We start from the raw sequence: 19,776 nt of genomic DNA, 5'->3' as shown, positions 1-19,776 counted from the left end.
TCATGGTACCTCAAGAAAAAAAGACTCTGGTAAAGCTTCAGGTGAACTGAAAATGAAAACCTCTCAGGTGCCAGGGAGCTTCAAGGAAGAGCTTTTCCCTTCATCTCCACAGTGAGCTACATGATTTCTCTCACAGCACCTTCACTTCCCTTCACTCATCTGCTCTGATTGCCACTTTGCTAACTGGCCGCCTCTGCCTAGTTATCATTTCTATTTCTTTACAGGTCTGTTTTGAATGTAACTTCACCTTTCCATGGCTCTTCAGCACTACCTCCTGGCATCCTTTTCAATTCTCCCATTTCTATCTCACTCATTATTTTCAATTTTAGGTTTACAGGAATAAGAATGCTTGATCTAGCTTATCTTTTCTGTCAGTTTGTCTTCAAGGTCTCTGCTGGCCTGAAGGTCACCTATTCTTGAGTCAGGTGCCCTCTCTCATCCAAACATCAGTAACTTGATCATTTAGTCCAAAAGTTGGCCATTTTGGCAGAAATGGATAAACATTTTATCTCTTTGAAGAAGATATCCACATAATAAGTTTTGAAGGTTTGACCTTTCCTGTAAATACTGCTTAGACTTTAGTTCTGATTTTAGTATGTTATCTTGTATAATAAATTTCTATCTTTTATAAATTAATTTTTGGTATTTAGAAATACATATTTTGAGGTAAAGTCACTTTTATGGTATTTCCTAGCTTATTATCGTCCTCATCTAGAAATAGAAAACACAAATAATCCTTAGTTGAAATATAAACATTTCAGTTTTAGTGAAGTGTACCATTACCAACTTGTAATGGTATTACAAGTCATCACTCTGTAGACACCAGAGTGAACGAAAATGCTCCACAGTCTAGGTAAACTGCAGGAAGTAGGCTTAAGGTTATTTAACTTCCAAACCCCAGATCTTTGCTCTGATGGTCACTTCAAATTCTACAATTTCAAACACCTTTGAAGGCATTCAGTTAAGGCCTCTGGCCTCTAGATGGCCCTCTATCTTTTGGGAATGCCTTAAAGTCCATTTCATGAGGGAAAGTTGAAGCCAGAGATCTTTCTGGGATAGCACAAGTTACCCTGTATCTTTGCTCAAGGACTTCTTTCTGTAGCTTCCTAGAGTATACCAGAATTAAAATTTTCTCTCCTTTGATGAGTCTCTCCAAAGCAAGGAGTAATGTCTGTATTACTTTTGTCCACACATGAGGGCACTTGATTTTATTTCAAGCCCTGGATTTTAGACATACTTTAGCATTTTGTGAGTTGTACTTAAAATCCCAACCACTTCCTAGGAATACAACCTTAATCTCCTAAACTCTGTCCTCACCTACAACACAGTCCTTTTGGCTTTCAAGAACTATCCACAATCAGGCTCAGATATGCTTTTCCTTTGTTATGTAATCAGATGAATCTGAAAGTGGAAAGTTATATCTATTAAAGTGAGGAGATGGGTAGAGGAAGGTGGAAATGAAGAAAAAGAACAAATCTGAAAGGAATCAGAGAAACTGTATTCTGATACTATTGTTTAGATTTCTAAAGGAAATGGAAAGATGTTTGGCAATGAGAGAAATCAGTTATGATTTTTAGAAGATGGTTGTTTTCTTCAGCATTTAAAAATGTTTTTACTTTGTTTTAATTTTCAAGATGATTATAGAGCTTATGACCTTCATAAAAGTGAACTTTATAAGCCAGAACAAACTTTCCACCCCCCTACTGTGAAATTTGGAAATTAAACTACATTTCAGGATGACTTTGTTCCTCAGGAGATAAAGCCTAGGCAAATCTTTAAAACCTCCTCTGTGGTCAGACGTTCTACAGCCCCTTTTAATGGCATTACAAGTCATAGCCTTGATTATATACCTCATCAGCTTGAACTCAAGTTTGAAAGGCCAAAAGAAGTTTGCAAACCAACTGACCAACGCTTTGAGGATCTCACAACTCACCAGTATGACTTTCAGGGTCTTATTGGTGAAACTGCAAAAATTTGCAGACCTGTACACACCAGAGTGACCCAGAATGATCGGTTTGAAGGAAGCACTGAATTCCATGAATGTTTTCAACCATGGGAAATCCCACCACCTGAGGTCAAGAAAGTACCAGAGTACTCCTACAGGTAGCAAGCTATTAAACATCACAAGCCATCTTAACTATGTTCCATATCAGGCCAATCGTGTAGTTCCCATCAGGCCAGTTTCTCATAGAAGAAGTAATAATTTTCCTTTCCAAGGAAAAAGCACCATGAAGGAAGTTTTTCCAGCATGGGAAAATTGTCGTCAAGGACTTATTAAGAAGCAGGAGCAGATTCCCAACCCATCTGGAAAATTTGATGGTTTGAGCACTTTCAGATCTCACTATGTGCCACACAAATTGATTCCAACAGAGTTGCAAACCTTTAAATATTGCTTTTAAGAGTTCTGTTCCATTTGATGATGTGACCATCTACTCTGTAAACACCGAAAAAACAGGAAATTTGTCCAGCGAGTTACTCGTCTCCTCCAGGTTATATTTTTGAAAATGCCAGTTCCCAAGGTCATAAATTCTTTCGCAAGATTTCTCCTGCAGTGAAGGCCTTCTAATAACGAAAATATGCTTAAAAGGAAGCTACTAGCAAGTAATTGTTTTTCCAAGAGAAAACTCAATTTTTGGAGTGAAAAAAATGATATAATAAATCATTTTTTATATTTTTAAACAAGAAAATTGGAAAATGTATTATAAAAACTCAGAATCTTAAAACCATTTTGTATTGATATTTTAATCAAGATTGTTCTTTAATATGCATTTCAGAAGGTTCAATAATATACATTCCCATGTGAACTCTTTCAATATTCAACATACTGCTTAGTAGCTTGTCCCCAGTCTATTATCATTTGTAATTCTGTTTATAATTATGGCAATTGTATGGTTATTCACATACCAGTTGTCATTTATCAAGCACATCAAGATTATCTAGAACGACATTGAAAATGATACATGGATTCCTCTTCCAAGATAATAGGATTCATTTTACTCAGACTTTGTGCATCTACATAGCATCTACTGAGTCAAGTTTTGGTTGGTGGTATAGACTGCTGCACTGCTCCTCACCATGTTCAGGTTAGCAAGAGGCACTGTGGTGTGGCAAGGAAAGGCTCTGTGTGCTGGGAATCAAAGGACTTGAGTTCAAGTTCTAACTAATTATCATTATTTTTAGAGACAAGGTCTCACTGTCACCCATGCTGGAGTCCAGTGACGTGATCACTGCTTACTGCAGCCTCAGCCTCCTGAGCTCAAGTGATCCTCCTACCTCAGCCTCCCAAGTAGCTGGGACTACAAGGGTGTGCCACCACATCTGGCTATTTTTTAAAAAATATACTTTGTAGAGACAGGTTCTTGCTATATTGGCCAGGCTGTTCAATATATTATCCAGGCTGCTCTTGAATCCCGCCTTGGCTTCCCAAAGCACTGGTATTACAGGGATGAGCCTGAGTTTAAGTTCTAATAATATAGATTTCTTTTTTTTTAATTTATTTATTATTATTATACTTTAAGTTGTAGGGTACATGTGCATAACGTGCAGGTTTGTTACATATGTATACTTGTGCCATGTTGGTGTGCTGCACCCATCAACTCGTCATTTACATCAGGTATAACTCCCAATGCAATCCCTCCCCCCTCCCCCCTCCCCATGATAGGCCCCTGTGTGTGATGTCCCCCTTCCTGAGTCCAAGTGATCTCATTGTTCAGTTCCCACCTATGAGTGAGAACATGCGGTGTTTGGTTTTCTGTTCTTGTGATAGTTTGCTAAGAATGATGGTTTCCAGCTGCATCCATGTCCCTACAAAGGACACAAACTCATCCTTTTTGATGGCTGCATAGTATTCCATGGTGTATATGTGCCACATTTTCTTAATCCAATCTGTCACTGATGGACATTTGGGTTGATTCCAAGTCTTTGCTATTGTGAATAGTGCCGCAATAAACATACGTGTGCATGTGTCTTTATAGCAGCATAATTTATAATCCTTTGGGTATATACCCAGTAATGGGATGGCTGGGTCATATGGTACATCTAGTTCTAGATCCTTGAGGAATCGCCATACTGTTTTCCATAATGGTTGATCTAGTTTACAATCCCACCAACAGTGTAAAAGTGTTCCTATTTCTCCACATCCTCTCCAGCACCTGTTGTTTCCTGACTTTTTAATGATTGCCATTCTAACTGGTGTGAGATGGTATCTCATTGTAGTTTTGATTTGCATTTCTCTGATGGCCAGTGATGATGAGCATTTTTTCATGTGTCTGTTGGCTGTATGAATGTCTTCTTTTGAGAAATGTCTGTTCATATCCTTTGCCCACTTTTTGATGGGGTTGTTTTTTTCTTGTAAATTTGTTTGGGTTCTTTGTAGGTTCTGGATATTAGCCCTTTGTAACATGAGTAGATTGCAAAAATTTTCTCCCATTCTGTAGGTTGCCTGTTCACTCTGATGGTAGTTTCTTTTGCTGTGCAGAAGCTCTTTAGTTTAATGAGATCCCATTTGTCAATTTTGGCTTTTGTTGCCGTTGCTTTTGGTGTTTTAGACATGAAGTCTTTGCCCATGCCTATGTCCTGAATGGTACTACCTAGGTTTTCCTCTAGGATTTTTATGGTATTAGGTCTAACATTTAAGTCTCTAATCCATCTTGAATTAATTTTCGTATAGGGAGTAAGGAAAGGATCCAGTTTCAGCTTTCTACTTATGGCTAGCCAATTTTCCCAGCACCATTTATTAAATAGGGAATCCTTTCCCCATTTCTTGTTTCTCTCAGGTTTGTCAAAGATCAGATGGCTGTAGATGTGTGGTATTATTTCTGAGGACTCTGTTCTGTTCCATTGGTCTATATCTCTGTTTTGGTACCAGTACCATGCTGTTTTGGTTACTTTAGCCTTGTAGTATAGTTTGAAGTCTGGTAGCGTGATGCCTCCAACTTTGTTCTTTTGACTTAGGATTGTCTTGGAGATGCGGGCTCTTTTTTGGTTCCATATGAACTTTAAAGCAGTTTTTTCCAATTCTGTGAAGAAACTCATTGGTAGCTTGATGGGGATGGCATTGAATCTATAAATTACCTTGGGCAGTATGGCCATTTTCACGATATTGATTCTGCCTCTCCATGAGCATGGTATGTTCTTCCATTTGTTTGTGTCCTCTTTTATTTCACTAGGCAGTGGTTTGTAGTTGTCCTTGAAGAGGTCCTTTACATCACTTGTAAGTTGGATTCCTAGGTATTTGATTCTCTTTGAAGCAATTGTGAATGGAAGTTCATTCATGATTTGGCTCTCTGTTTGTCTGTTACTGGTGTATAAGAATGCTTGTGATTTTTGCACATTAATTTTGTATCCTGAGACTTTGCTGAAGTTTCTTATCAGCTTAAGGAGATTCTGGGCTGAGACGATGGGGTTTTCTAAATATACAATCATGTCATCTGCAAAGAGGGACAGTTTGACTTCTTCTTTTCCTAACTGAATACCCTTGATTTCTTTCTCTTGCCTAATTGCCCTAGCCAGAACTTCCAGCACTATGTTGAATAGGAGTGGTGAGAGAGGGCATCCCTGTCTTGTGCCAGTTTTCAAAGGGAATTTTTCCAGTTTTTGCCCATTCAGTATGATATTGGCTGTGGGTTTGTCACAAATAGCTCTTATGATTTTGAGGTACGTTCCATCAATACCGAATTTATTGAGCGTTTTTAGCATGAAGGGCTGTTGAATTTTGTCAAAGGCCTTTTCTGCATCTATTGAGATAATCATGTGGTTCTTGTCTTTGGTTCTGTTTATATGCTGGATTATGTTTATTGATTTGCGAATGTTGAACCAGCCTTGCATCCCAGGGATGAAGCCCACTTGATCATGGTGGATAAGCTTTTTGATGTGTTGCTGAATCCTGTTTGCCAGTATTTTATTGAGGATTTTTGCATCGATGTTCATCAGGGATATTGGTCTAAAATTCTCTTTTTGTGTTGTGTCTCTGCCAGGCTTTGGTATCAGGATGATGTTGGCCTCATAAAATGAGTTAGGGAGGATTCCCTCTTTTACTATTGATGGGAATAGTTTCAGAAGGAATGGTACCAACTCCTCCTTGTACCTCTGGTAGAATTCAGCTGTGAATCCATCTGGTCCTGGACTTTTTTTGGTTGGTAGGCTATTAATTATTGCCTCAATTTCAGAGCCTACTATTGGTCTATTCAGGGATTCAACTTCTTCCTGGTTTAGTCTTGGAAGAGTGTAAGTGTCCAGGAAATTATCCATTTCTTCTAGATTTTCCAGTTTATTTGCGTAGAGGTGTTTATAGTATTCTCTGATGGTAGTTTGTTTTTCTGTGGGGTCGGTGGTGATATCCCCTTTATCATTTTTAATTGCGTCGATTTGATTCTTCTCTCTTTTCTTCTTTATTAGTCTTGCTAGTGGTCTGTCAATTTTGTTGATCTTTTCAAAAAACCAACTCCTGGATTCATTGATTTTTTGGAGGGTTTTTTGTGTCTCTATCTCCTTCAGTTCTGCTCTGATCTTAGTTATTTCTTGCCTTCTGCTAGCTTTCGAATGTGTTTGCTCTTGCTTCTCTAGTTCTTTTAATTGCGATGTTAGAGTGTCAATTTTAGATCTTTCCTGCTTTCTCTTGTGGGCATTTAGTGCTATAAATTTCCCTCTACACACTGCTTTAAATGTGTCCCAGAGATTCTGGTATGTTGTATCTTTGTTCTCATTGGTTTCAAAGAACATCTTTATTTCTGCCTTCATTTCGTTATGTACCCAGTAGTCATTCAGGAGCAGGTTGTTCAGTTTCCATGTAGTTGAGCGGTTTTGATTGAGTTTCTTAGTCCTGAGTTCTACTTTGATTGCACTGTGGTCTGAGAGACAGTTTGTTATAATTTCTGTTCTTGTACATTTGCTGAGGAGTGCTTTACTTCCAATTACGTGGTCGATTTTGGAGTAAGTACGATGTGGTGCTGAGAAGAATGTATATTCTGTTGATTTGGGGTGGAGAGTTCTATAGATGTCTATTAGGTCTGCTTGCTGCAGAGATGAGTTCAATTCCTGGATATCCTTGTTAACTTTCTGTCTCGTTGATCTGTCTAATGTTGACAGGGAGTGTTGAAGTCTCCCATTATTATTGTATGGGAGTCTAAGTCTCTTTGTAAGTCTCTAAGGACTTGCTTTATGAATCTGGGTGCTCCTGTATTGGGTGCATATATATTTAGGATAGTTAGCTCTTCCTGTTGAATTGATCCCTTTACCATTATGTAATGGCCTTCTTTGTCTCTTTTGATCTTTGATGGTTTAAAGTCTGTTTTATCAGAGACTAGTATTGCAACTCCCGCTTTTTTTTGTTCTCCATTTGCTTGGTAAATCTTCCTCCATCCCTTTATTTTGAGCCTATGTGTGTCTCTGCGTGTGAGATGGGTCTCCTGAATACAGCAGACTGATGGGTCTTGACTCTTGATCCAGTTTGCCAGTCTGTGTCTTTTAATTGGAGCATTTAGTCCATTTACATTTAAGGTTAAGATTGTTATGTGTGAACTTGATCCTGCCATTATGATATTAACTGGTTATTTTGCTCGTTAGTTGATGCAGTTTCTTCCTAGCCTCGATGGTCTTTACATTTTGGCATGTTTTCGCAATGGCTGGTACCGGTTGTTCCTTTCCATGTTTAGTGCTTCCTTCAGGGTCTCTTGTAAGGCAGGCCTAGTGGTGACAAAATCTCTAAGCATTTGCTTATCTGTAAAGGATTTTATTTCTCCTTCACTTAGGAAACTTAGTTTGGCTGGATATGAAATTCTGGGTTTAAAATTCTTTTCTTTAAGAATGTTGAATATTGGCCCCCACTCTCTTCTGGCTTGGAGAGTTTCTGCCGAGAGATCTGCTGTTAGTCTGATGGGCTTCCCTTTGTGGGTAACCCGACCTTTCTCTCTGGCTGCCCTTAAGATTTTTTCCTTCATTTCAACTTTGGTGAATCTGGCAATTATGTGTCTTGGAGTTGCTCTTCTCGAGGAGTATCTTTGTGGCGTTCTCTGTATTTCCTGGATTTGAATGTTGGCCTGCCCTACTAGATTGGGGAAGTTCTCCTGGATGATATCCTGAAGAGTGTTTTCCAACTTGGTTCCATTTTCCCCCTCACTTTCAGGCACCCCAATCAGACGTAGATTTGGTCTTTTTACATAATCCCATACTTCTTGCAGGCTTTTTCATTTCTTTTTCTTCTTTTTTCTTTTGGTTTCTCTTCTCGCTTCATTTCATTCATTTGATCCTCAATCGCAGATACTCTTTCTTCCAGTTGATCGAGTCGGTTACTGAAGCTTGTGCATTTGTCACGTATTTCTCGTGTCATGGTTTTCATCTCTTTCATTTCGTTTATGACCTTCTCTGCATTAATTACTCTAGCCATCAATTCTTCCACTTTTTTTTCAACATTTTTAGTTTCTTTGTGCTGGGTACGTAATTCCTCCTTTAGCTCTGAGAAATTTGATGGACTGAAGCCTTCTTCTCTCATCTCGTCAAAGTCATTCTCCGTCCAGCTTTGATCCGTTGCTGGCGATGAGCTGCGCTCCTTTGCCGGGGGGATGCGCTCTTATTTTTTGAATTTCCAGCTTTTCTGCCCTGCTTTTTCCCCATCTTTGTGGTTTTATCTGCCTCTGGTCTTTGATGATGGTGATGTACTGATGGGGTTTTGGTGTAGGTGTCCTTCTTGTTTGATAGTTTTCCTTCTAACAGTCAGGACCCTCAGCTGTAGGTCTGTTGGAGATTGCTTGAGGTCCACTCCAGACCCTGTTTGCCTGGGTATCAGCAGCAGAGGCTGCAGAAGATAGAATATTTCTGAACAGCGAGTGTACCTGTCTGATTCTTGCTTTGGAAGCTTCCTCTCAGGGGTGTACTCCATCCTGTGAGGTGTGGGGTGTCAGACTGCCCCTAGTGGGGGATGTCTCCCAGTTAGGCTACTCAGGGGTCAGGGACCCACTTGAGCAGGGAGTCTGTCCCTTCTCAGATCTCAACCTCCGTGTTGGGACATCCACTGCTCTCTTCAAAGCTGTCAGACAGAGTCGTTTGCGTCTGCAGAGGTTTTGGCTGTGTTTGTTATTGCCCTGTCCCCAGAGGTGGAGTCTACAGAGACAGGCAGGTTTCCTTGAGCTGCTGTGAGCTCCACCCAGTTCGAGCTTCCCAGCAGCTTTGTTTACCTACTTAAGCCTCAGCAATGGCGGGCGCCCCTCCCCCAGCCTCGCTGCTGCCTTGCCGGTAGATCACAGACTGCTGTGCTAGCAATGAGGGAGGCTCTGTGGGTGTGGGACCATCCCGGCCAGGTGTGGGATATGATCTCCTGGTGTGCCTGTTTGCTTAAAGCGCAGTATTGGGGTGGGAGTTACCCAATTTTCCAGGTGTTGTGTGTCTCAGTTCCCCTGGCTAGGAAAAGGGATTCCCTTCCCCCTTGCGCTTCCCAGGTGAGGCAATGCCTCGCCCTGCTTCAGCTCTTGCTGGTGGGGCTGCAGCAGCTGACCAGCACCGATCATCCGGCACTCCCCAGTGAGATGAACCCAGTACCTCAGTTGAAAATGCAGAAATCACCGGTCTTCTGTGTCACTCGCGCTGGGAGTTGGAGACTGGAGCTGTTCCTATTTGGCCATCTTGCTCCGCCCTCCCTAGATTTCTATTTTTATTACCTTAGACAGTGACTCATATCTCTGAGCCTCAGTATCTTTATTTGTAAAATGATGTCTGTTCTCAAAAAGAGTTTGTTTTGAGCATCAGACTATATGGTACATTTTAGTCCTTAAAGTACAAGTATAAGTGTAGAGGATTGTTAAAAAAAAATCACTCAATCTCTTTTTGTACTTGTTTTCTCCTTTTCAAATGAGGAAAATCACTTACTCAATCCTCATTTTCTGGCCTGTAGCAAGGATTGTAAACTAACCTAATTTGCTTTGAGCTTCTGAGTAGTATGTGCTTCTGAGAGGAGTCTTGTCCTTTAAAACTTCATGAGCACCTGAGAAATTGTTAACAGAGAATGGAAAGCTTTGAATGGGATAAATACAGTGGTTTGAGTAAGAGTATTGCAGAAAGGAAAAAGTATTTGCTAGGGTAGTTTTAGGAAGTTTCAGGAAGACTGACAGCTCTGAAGAAATCTGTAGGGTAAATTTAGGTAATTTTGAACCTAATTGTCATGCCAAGTCACTGTTCAGAGGCAGAACCAGTCCCTGCAGGGGGCATAATCACCTGGTTCACCTCTTCCAGTGTGAAGATAAGTGCTAAGGAAAGGAATGATGCCAGGAAGTATAGTAGAAACACTCTATTACATTGAGAAATGCTAAAAATTTCCTAATGAATTAAACTCTTATTGGGTGGTTTCTTTTTTAAAAAAAAATTAAATAATTGCATTATGGGAGAATATTATTTATTTTAGCATAAAGTGAATTTTAGTCTTTTATGGCTTCAGAATTATTCCAAAACTACTTTATTGAAAATCATCAATATTTCATTTTTTAATTGTTCAAAAGTAATTTGTTCTTATTTACATTTATTAGCAAAAGTATGGTGTGTGAAACTTTATATTTCTATGCAACATTAATAAAATCAATAAAAGGAATAGATTTTCAAGAAATCATTTCTGTACCTAATTTTTTTCAAAGAGAGCATTTTAATAAAATCTTGTCTAGGTTAACCTATACATAAGTAGATGTTCTTACTTTTAAAATACAAAACAATATTGTATAATCAGAATTAAAAATAAGGAAATACTACAGCATTCTGTCATCCTGGCCTATATTCCAATGCTGGATATTCAAATTCCTCTGTAATTTAATGGGGGTGGTCTCCTTTCCGGACGAAGGTCACCCTTAATAAAACATCTACTAGAGTTTCCGGAGGCAATTTGTCATGGGATAAAGATTGGAGATGAATAATGGTGTTTCCCCATAATCTAACACTCGGTATAACAGGTGTGAAAATAGAGATTGAAACAGAGAACAATGCAAGACATTCAGCCTACAAGTTCAGGAAAGTCTTCCTTATGGAGAGGATAGACAGGGGAGCTGAATCTTCGAAGATAAGTAGGAAATTTCCAAGAAAAATGGGAAGGTGGGAACAGCATAAAACTAGGTACAGAGGGACTCTATCTCTGTGAAAGAGTTAAAGGAACTTCCAAGCTATGTTGGTGGAAAGCTAGCAATCCCTGATTCATTCTCCTGCTAGGCCACCTTGAAATACTATGCAGGAAGTCACACAAAAAACATTTTAACAGTGCTGTGTGGGCAGCAAGCCACCCAGGTGCGGAGGCAAGAGATTGAGGGCACGAGCTGTTCCAGTACAATAAATTATTATAAAAGAAGAATAGTTATACTAGATATAAACAGATGTGATTATGTATGAATATCATTAATCATTAGTTTGTGGCAATTACTCTTTACTCCAATATTATAATAATCCTTCCTCTACAACTATAACTTAGGAAAAGAGCCAGGCTTCAAGGGAGCCTGTGACTCTAGCCAAGTCTGATTCGGAGGAAAAGAAACAGGCATGAGAAAACGAGGCTGTGGAGGGATAGGGTTGCAGGCCTCATTAGTGGGCCAAACAGGCAGAAGGTTGAGAGGCCTACAGCAGGGCTGAACAGGGACAGGGTTGAGATAATACAGGAGGGTTTTCATAAAGTTTAAATAAGCCAAGTACTTAGCACTGGCCTGTCCCATGGTGTCCCCGGAATACTGTGAGTGCTCAAGCTTACCACCAAGCTTGTTGACCGCAATCGTCAGGAATCTCTGGTCGAAATCCTCCGCTGATTCCGCACTCAGGGTGCAACTTCACACAGCGAGAGAGAGCCCCACATTGGGTGCCGTATGTAGGGTCCAGCCCCACAGGGTCAGTGGTTTTTTCTCCCCATGTGAGGAGACGAGAGATTGTAGGAATAAAGACACAAGGCAAAGAGACAAAAGACAGCTGGGGCCGGGGGACCACTACCACCAAGACGCGGAGACCGGTAGTGGCCCTGAATGCGTGGCTGTGCTGTTATTTATTGAATACAAGGCAAAAGGGGCAGGGTAAGGAGTGTGAATCATCTCCAATGATTGAAAAGGTCACGTGAGTCACGTGTCACCTGGAGAGGGGGCCCTTCCCTGCCTGGCAGCCAAGGCAGAGAGAAAGAGAGGAGAGACAAAGAGACAGCTTACACCATTATTTCTGCATATCAGAGACTTTTAGTACTTTCACTAATTCACTACTGTTATCTAAAAGGCAGAGCCAGGCGTACAGGATGGAACATGAAGGCAGACTAGGTGCATGACCACTGAAGCACAGCATCAGAGAGAGATGGTTAGGACTCCGGATAATTGTGGGTGGGCATGACTGATGTCAGGCCCTCCACAAGAGGTGAAGGAGTAGAGTCTTCTTTGAACTACTCCGGGGAAAGGGAGACTCCCTTTCCTGGTCTGCTAAGTAGCAGGTGTTTTTCCTTGACACTGATGCTACCTCTAGACCATGGTCCACTTGGCAACAGGTGTCTTCCTAGATGCTGGCGTTACCGCTAGACCAAGGAGCCCTGTAGTGGCCTTGCCCGGGCATAACAGAAGGCTCACACTTGTCTTCTGGTCACTTCTCACTATGTACCCTCAGCTCCTGTCTCTGTATGGCCTGGTTTTTCCTAGGTTATAATTGTAGAGCAAGGATTATTATAATATTGGAGTAAAGAGTAATTGCTACAAACTGATGATTAATGATATTCATACACAGTCATATCTATTATCTATATCTAGTATAACTATTGTTATTTTATATATTTTATTATACTGGAACAGCTCATACCCTCGATCTCTTGCCTCGGCACCTGGATGACTTGCCACCCACACTTTGTGGTTCAGGAGGCCTTGAGGGAAGGACCCTGGCAGTGTGTACAGAGGCCTGGGATTGGTGTTGGGGTTGTTTAGCTAGCTGGAGTGCCCAGGAGGTGAGATGAGAGAGGCTGGGAGGGCCTCTGCTGCTGGCTGTGGGTGGAAGATCGGCTGAGCAGAGAGGGGAGGCTAGAGTTTCCTACAGTTGTAGGACTCTGTGTCCCCTCCCACCTCTCCTCGCCCCACCAAGGCTTCTCCAATGGGTCTCCCAGGCTGCGCCCCCTCCATCCTCCCATCCCATCTCTAGCCATGGGTGGGGCCTGTGCCTGGATGACCCTCCTGCCAAGGACATCATCGACTTCTCCTCAGTGCCACCTGGCATCCTCTATGATGTGAGCCACCAGTGCCACCTCCAGTATGGGGCCTACTCTGCCTTCTGCGAGGACATGGATGTGAGTGGGGCCAGTGTGGGTGTGGGGGTGTGGGGACCCGGCAGGAGGGCTCGGGGACAGCTCTCACCAGCCCATGGATGCCAGCCTGAGAGTAACCTCACCTGGCCTGGGCTGCGCCCCTGAGTGATACTGTGAGATGCCAAGTGACCTGTGGGAGAGGCCAGGGATGGGCGACTACAGACCCAGCTCTGAATTCTGGGTCAACCATGGACAAAGTGTGACACTTTGGGCAAGTCCCTTAGCCTCTCTGGAGCTGGCTCATGAGAGGGAAAAGGAACCCCAGTGGGGAGGGTCTATTTATCCTGGAGAAGATTGCCTGAAGTGATCTTCTAACGGGAGTGTTTCCAGAGGAGGGGCTAGGCTGGGAGAGGTGGGGACAGCTGGGGACCGCTCTGAGGAGTGCAGCCCCGAGCACCCCACACCACCACATGGTCGAGGGAGGAAGGTGGGAGCAGACACACAAGAAGGGACCTCTGGGGGTCTGTGGGTCCCTGCCATGTAGAGGGGTGCCCAGGGGACCCTTGGGGACAGGGAGGGGTCAGGGTGGGTGGCAGCACTGGGAGAGGGTGAGGGTATGGCCCATGCCCTCCTCCTCACAGAATGTCTGCCACACACTCTGGTGCTCTGTGGGGACCACCTGTCACTCCAAGCTGGATGCAGCCGTGGACAGCACCCAGTGTGGGGAGAATAAGGTAGGGGATGTCCCCAGTCCTGGTGGTGGGTGTGTGAGACGCCAGACCTGCTGTAACCAGGCCCTGAGGTCAGCCCCGGCTCACAGTCTTGCTTGTGCTCCTAGCAGAGCCCCGCACTCTCTGCAGCCCAAGGCCCCATCTGCAAAGCGGAGGCATTGGGGCCAGGACTTGATTCCATGATTCCCCCGGAGGTCTTCAGCTGAGTCAGCATGTGGGCCGTTTTACTCCCTGCTCAGCTCCTCCCTGTGGTCTGGGTCACAGATGATTGTGATGATTGTAAAGGGGCCTCTCTCACCTTCCATCCTTCCCCTCTGTGCCTTTCTCAGCCTTCCCACCCACCTTGTTCTCACTAGGGTGAGGATTACTGATAGGCTGGGGGGTGGGGTGGCTCTACCTCCATCTGTCTCGGTAGTGGTGTCTCAATGAGGAGTGCATGTCTGTGGGCTTCTGGTTCAAGGCCATGGATGGTGGCTGGTCCGGCTAGAGCGCCTGGTCCCTCTGCTCCCGGAGCTGTGGCGTGGGCGTACAGAGCGCTGAGCGGCAGTGCACGCAGCCTACATGAGTGTGGGGCCCAGGGTGCCCTGGGCAATGGGACAGAGGGACCCAAGCAGTCAGCCGATTGCAGGAGCTTGGCTCTGTCCCAGCCCCTGGCTCTGAGAAATGTCCTCATAATGGTCAGTCCGAGTGTCCAGGCCACCTTGAGTCACTTTCAAGCAGTGTTCTGGGGGCTGACAGGGTCCCCACTGCTGACCTCTTTCCAGAGAGGGGGACACTGAGGTTCAGAGACTGGAGAGACTCATCAGAGGCCACATGGCAAAGCAGCTGCTGGCTGGAAGGAGGCAGGAGAGGGCAGTGGGGAAGAGCATGGGTCCCAGACCTTAGATGGCTCCAGGTTCGAATCCCATCTTCATCCTTTCTCTGGGCCTCGTTTTCCCCATCTATATAACAGCAGTACCCATCCAGTAAAGTTGTAGTCAGGGGCAAATACAGTTTTTGCAGGCCAGGCCCTCAGTCTTGCAGCTCGTCTGTAGGGGGCACTCAGCGGGAGGGGCTTGGTGGCCTCAGAGGCACAACAAGAGTCTGAGATGAGACTGGGGGCAGCTGGGAGGATGGGCCAGCACTGAAGGGATGGCCTGAGGTGAATGACTTCACCTCTCTGGGCCTCTATTTCCCATCTAAACGGGGTGGTGTGAAGATCTGCTGAGACACAGACGCCAGTGGTACCGTAGACCTGAGGCACTACCCGGCTAATCTTCACTTCAGGAGGCCACCTGGGGCAGACATGGGGTTCACAGCCAGCCCCAGCCAGGGCACTATGCTTATCCAAGACTGGCCTGTGGCCCTCCCTGCCTCCTGACCTCCAGGTCTGAGCTGGGTGGGGGCCAGCAACCCTGGCCTAGATGCGGAGGGTTTCAGGAGCTGTGCTCGGTCAGACCTCTCACCTGGCTGGGGCCCTGGGCACTTCCTTTAGGCCCGGGCTGGGGTACTGCCACCAGGAGGGAGGCTGAGGACTCAAGGGCTCGTTAGGATGCTGGTGTCATGGGCTAGAGACTCGGTGCAGTCCCTCCAGCCAGTGCCAGTCATGCCTGCAACTTGTCCCAGCTTTTCAACAGCCCTCTGCAGAGGCAGCCCAAACCTCACTTTATACAGGAGGAAATTGAGGCCCAGAGGCTGGCCGAAGACTTGCCCATGGTCACACAGCAGGTTGGGGGCAGAGCTCAGGCTTCCTGCTGCCACCTCCCCACAGGTCCTTACAAACAGGGAGGGTGTGTCTGGGCCAGAGGGTGGGCAGCCCAAGGGAGGGAAGCATTGTGCACAAAGCTGGGTGGCAGGGATCTCGGGGTGTGGGTGCAGGAGGAAGCCGCTTGCTCTGGGCTGTGGCCAGGCAGTAGTATTCACCAGGCCCTGGGGCCCACCCCTCTCATCCCCACCGACCCAAATACAAAGGCAGATACTGTGTGGGTGAGCGGAAGCACTTCCACCTCTGCAACCTGCAGGCCTGCCCCACTGGCCGCCCCTCCTTCTGCCACGTCCAGTGCAGCCACTTTGATGCTACACTCTACGAGGGCCAGCTGCACACATGGGTGCCCGTGGTCAATGACGGTGAGTGCTGCCTCCCATGGAGACGCTGAGGCCCAGAGGGCTGGGGATGTGTGGGTCCAAGGTTACCCTGTGATGCAAGTAGGAGGCCCAGTCTCCACCCCAAGCCTGGGCCACTCCCACTGTCCCCTGGGGCTGCTGCTCACCCCTAGCTCCCCAGTCTGCGACCTTGCAGATAGCTACCAGCCCAGCCGGAGCCTCCAGCATGTTGGTGCTGCTTGGGAGCCTCTAGCCTGCTATGGATGTGTGTCACAGAGGGGTCTTCCTGGTGGCCTCCATACTCCTGCCCCAGCTGTTGCTGATGGCTCTTCTACTTGGGCCTCCAGTGAATCCCTGCGAGCTGTACTGCTGGCCCTCAAATAAGTACTTTGCCAAGAAGTTGTGGGATGCCGTGGTCGATGGCACCCCCTGCTACCAGGTCCAGGCCAGCTGGGACCTCTGCATCAGCAGCATCTGCAAGGTGTGCCTGGTTAGGAAGAGGCTCTCCCAGTACTGGCTGCCCCCAGCCCCACTGGCGGGCCCCAGGTTCTCTCCTGGGTCCCTCCTGGTCCTCTTCAGGCCACCCTCCCCATGTTCTACCATTGGGTTTCCCAGCCCCCACCCTCTATGATCTCTAAGGCAAAGCCCCTGCCACACCTCCTGGCACTGGGGACCCCTCCCAGTCAGGACTCACTTCCCTGCATCTCCTTGGATGCCTGCACCAGCACCACCCCAGACAGGAAACTGGAGCCCAGGCAGTGACTTGACCTCTTGCTGGCTGGCTGACCCCAGGCAGTGGTTTGCTTCCTGATAGAAGGGGTTAAATGAGGTGACATAGGTGACTTGAAGGGCTCTGAGCCCCAAAGAGTAGCACTCAGTATTTGGTAACAATTTCTATTCTTATTTTTCATAACAATGATGGCCTCTCCTCTTTGCCCATGTCCCCAGCCACCTACTTGTCCCTGCTTCTTGCCCTCTAAGCCACTGGTGTATCAAGGCCTGGGCTCCGAGGAGGACCAGCAGGGAGGTGCCAACCCCCAGTGCCTTCCCTGCATGCGCTGGTCAGGAGTGCATCAGATCCCCTGCCTGCCTGCAGCCTTTGCAGAACTCTTCCCTTCTCTTGTCTTATGTGATGCTCACGACATGCCTTTAAGGGAAGGGTGGATCTCCCCATCTCACATGTGAGGAAACTGAGGCTCAGGGAGGTAGAGAAGTTCACCTGAGTCAGAGGCACAGCTGGGATGGGGCAGGGCCAGAGAGAGGCCTCCTGACCCCCACTCCCAGCTTTCTCCTCCTGACCCTGGCTGGCCCCCGGGACTGGGACCACACAGGGCTGACCACCAGCACCAGGGGCCTCTCCTCCTTGTGTGTTGCAGAACGTGGGCTGTGACTTCAAGATTGACTCCGGTGCTATGGAGGATCACTGTGGCGTGTGTCACGGCAATGACTCCACCTGCCACACCGTGAGCGGGACCTTTGAGGAGGCCGAGCGCCTGGGTATGGGGTGGAACCGCTGTTGGGGAGGGGTGTGATCTTCACCTGGTGGCCCCTTCCCCATCTCCCCTGGGCCCCTGTCCTTCGTCTTGTGGTCCCCACCTAGACTAGAGATGGCTAAGCAGGGAAGCCTTGCTGGGGTAGAATTCTTGCAGGAGTCAGGGGACCCCTGGCCCACATGCAGAGAGCTGTCCCCACGGGGAGTCCTCCTGTCCCAGAGACCCCAGGCAGGGCCAGCTCGGCTTGCGTGTGGCCCCTGGGCCTTTCAAAGAATGGTAGTCTCCTCCTGAAGCTTCTGAGATGCCCAACTCCGTGCCCTCACCTTTGGTCTGTTTTGCACACGTTGCTCAAATACTGACTGTGTGCTAGGTGATGGGGACATGCAGGTGAAGTGCTCAGTCCTGCAAGGGGACAGAACCTTCTGGTGTGACCAGTGCAGTAGAGGTAGGCCCAGAGGGCTGTGGGAGCACCGAGGAAGAAGGTCCTGGCCTGGGGAAGTCAGGGAAGGTTTCCTGTAGGAGGTGGAAGTTGAGCTGAATCATAAAACTCAGAAGAGATGGAAGTGGTCTTCCAAATGGAGGAAAGAGCTTGTACCAGAGCCTGGAGGCAAGAAGGGAAGGCAGGACCAGCTATAGGGCCTCGAGCTCCAGGCTGAGAAGCTTAGACTTCATCCCAGAGAGCAGTGCAGTGTGTTGGATAAAGCACTGGCCCTGGAGGCTGCTCATATCCCAGCAGGACGCTCATGCACGTTACTATCCCTGTCTGCCTCACTCTGCTCATCTGTAAAATGGGGATAACAATAGTACCTAGGCTATAGGGCCGTTACCCATGAGCTTACACATATGAAGTGCTGAGAGTAGTGCCTGGCATGTGACGGGTGTGATGGAAGTGAATGAATAAAAGCAGGCCGCATGGGGATGAGGAGGGTGTCCCAGGAGAAGGCCTGGGCTCTTTGGTTTTTTCAGAAAGAGAATGCCAGCTGGCCTTTAGTGTAGGGGATGGATCCAGCCTTGTGATGAGACCAGCTTAGGTCCCCAAGTGAGGGGTGATGGGGCATGGCCACGGGTTCAGGATTTGTGGCACCTCTGCGAGGTTTTGGTGGTCTATGACAGATCTGAGCAATTTGGGGAGCTCAGACTTTAAAGCTAATGGCGAAATCTTTGGCATCAGCAGGCGGAAGCAAGTGGGGAGAGACGTGAGGGAAGCGGGTGGGGATAAGCAACCTTCTCACCCTGGGCACAACCTACCCACAACCCTTGGCTGACAGGGTATGTGGACGTGGGGCTGATCCCAGCCGGCACACGTGAGATCTGCATCCAGGAGGTGGCCAAGGCTGCCAACTTCCTGGCACTGCAGAGCGAGGACCCAGAGAAGTACTTCTTCAGTGATGGCTGGACCATCCAGTGGGACGGGGACTACCAGGTGGCAGGGATCACCTTCACATACGCACGCAGGGGCAACCGGGAGAACCTCACATCCCTGGGTCCCACCAACAAGCCTGTCTGGATCCAGGTGCCTGCCTCCCAAGGCCCAGGGTGGGGGAGCGGAGGCGCAGTCCCCAGGCCCAGCACCCCTTATGGCAGGTGTCGTCCTGAAAGAGTGAGCCCTGGGTCAGTCACAGAGCCTGGCTCTGAGCGAGGCCCTCCTGCTGCAGCCTCTACCTCAATTTTCTCATCTTTAAAATGGCCCAATGGTGTAGCTACAGTTCACAGAGGTGGCTGGGGTTGGCTCCTTTAGGACTGGGTGGATGGAGAAGACACCTCGTGCTCACGGGCTCCTGCCTGCCCACCCAGCTGCTGTTGCAGGAGAGCAACCCCGGGGTGCGCTACGAGTACACCATCCACAGGGAGGCAGGTGGCCATGGCAAGGTCCTGCCGCCCGAGTTCTCCTGGCACTATGGGCCCTGGACCAAGTGCACAGTCACCTGTGGCAGAGGTGAGAAGTGGGGCAGGCACGGCCTCGGCGGCAGGGGCTTCATCTCTGGACAGGGACGCTGGCTTCAGCTTCCAGCTCACTGCTGGGCCACCACGGGTTTGGAAGTTGGCTTCTCTGAGCCTCAGTTCCCCATCTGTGAGATGAGGCTGGCAACTGCCCTATGTCCCAGGCCCACCGGGAGGGTAAATGGATGAGGCAGGTGGGTGCTGGCTCGCGGCGCGTGCTCAGTGTGCTCCAGCTCTTGGTGTTCTCCCTCCAGCAGACACAGCTCCCTCTCGATTGTGTCCTTGCTCACCTCTGGCAGGTCTTATGCTTGCA

General features: G+C 47.1%; 2 protein-coding genes across 2 annotated transcripts in view; both read left to right on the top strand.

Moving 5' to 3' along the window:
* Positions 1-3,601, top strand: part of LOC105493084 (stabilizer of axonemal microtubules 2) — a 30,327-nt gene extending 26,726 nt beyond the window's left edge. The window contains 4 exon segments of the mRNA XM_071100807.1: positions 1,635-2,094; positions 2,096-2,371; positions 2,373-2,438; positions 2,440-3,601. Of these exon segments, the coding sequence (XP_070956908.1) occupies positions 1,635-2,094; positions 2,096-2,371; positions 2,373-2,438; positions 2,440-2,566 (929 nt within the window). The 3' untranslated portion in view covers positions 2,567-3,601.
* A 12,446-nt stretch (positions 3,602-16,047) lies between these two features.
* Positions 16,048-19,739, top strand: LOC139355358 (A disintegrin and metalloproteinase with thrombospondin motifs 18-like). Its single transcript, XM_071099245.1, is given in 6 exon segments — positions 16,048-16,294; positions 16,377-16,510; positions 17,406-17,526; positions 17,893-17,967; positions 18,743-19,246; positions 19,249-19,739. Coding segments are annotated over 6 exon segments (1,485 nt in total). The 3' UTR covers positions 19,653-19,739.
* The last annotated feature ends 37 nt before the right edge of the window (positions 19,740-19,776 follow it).

This window comes from Macaca nemestrina, chromosome 7 (genome assembly GCF_043159975.1).
Source record: "Macaca nemestrina isolate mMacNem1 chromosome 7, mMacNem.hap1, whole genome shotgun sequence".
Taxonomy (NCBI): domain Eukaryota; kingdom Metazoa; phylum Chordata; class Mammalia; order Primates; family Cercopithecidae; genus Macaca; species Macaca nemestrina.
Note: the sequence above shows the minus strand (reverse complement) of the source record. Positions and strands in the feature narration are given on the sequence as shown.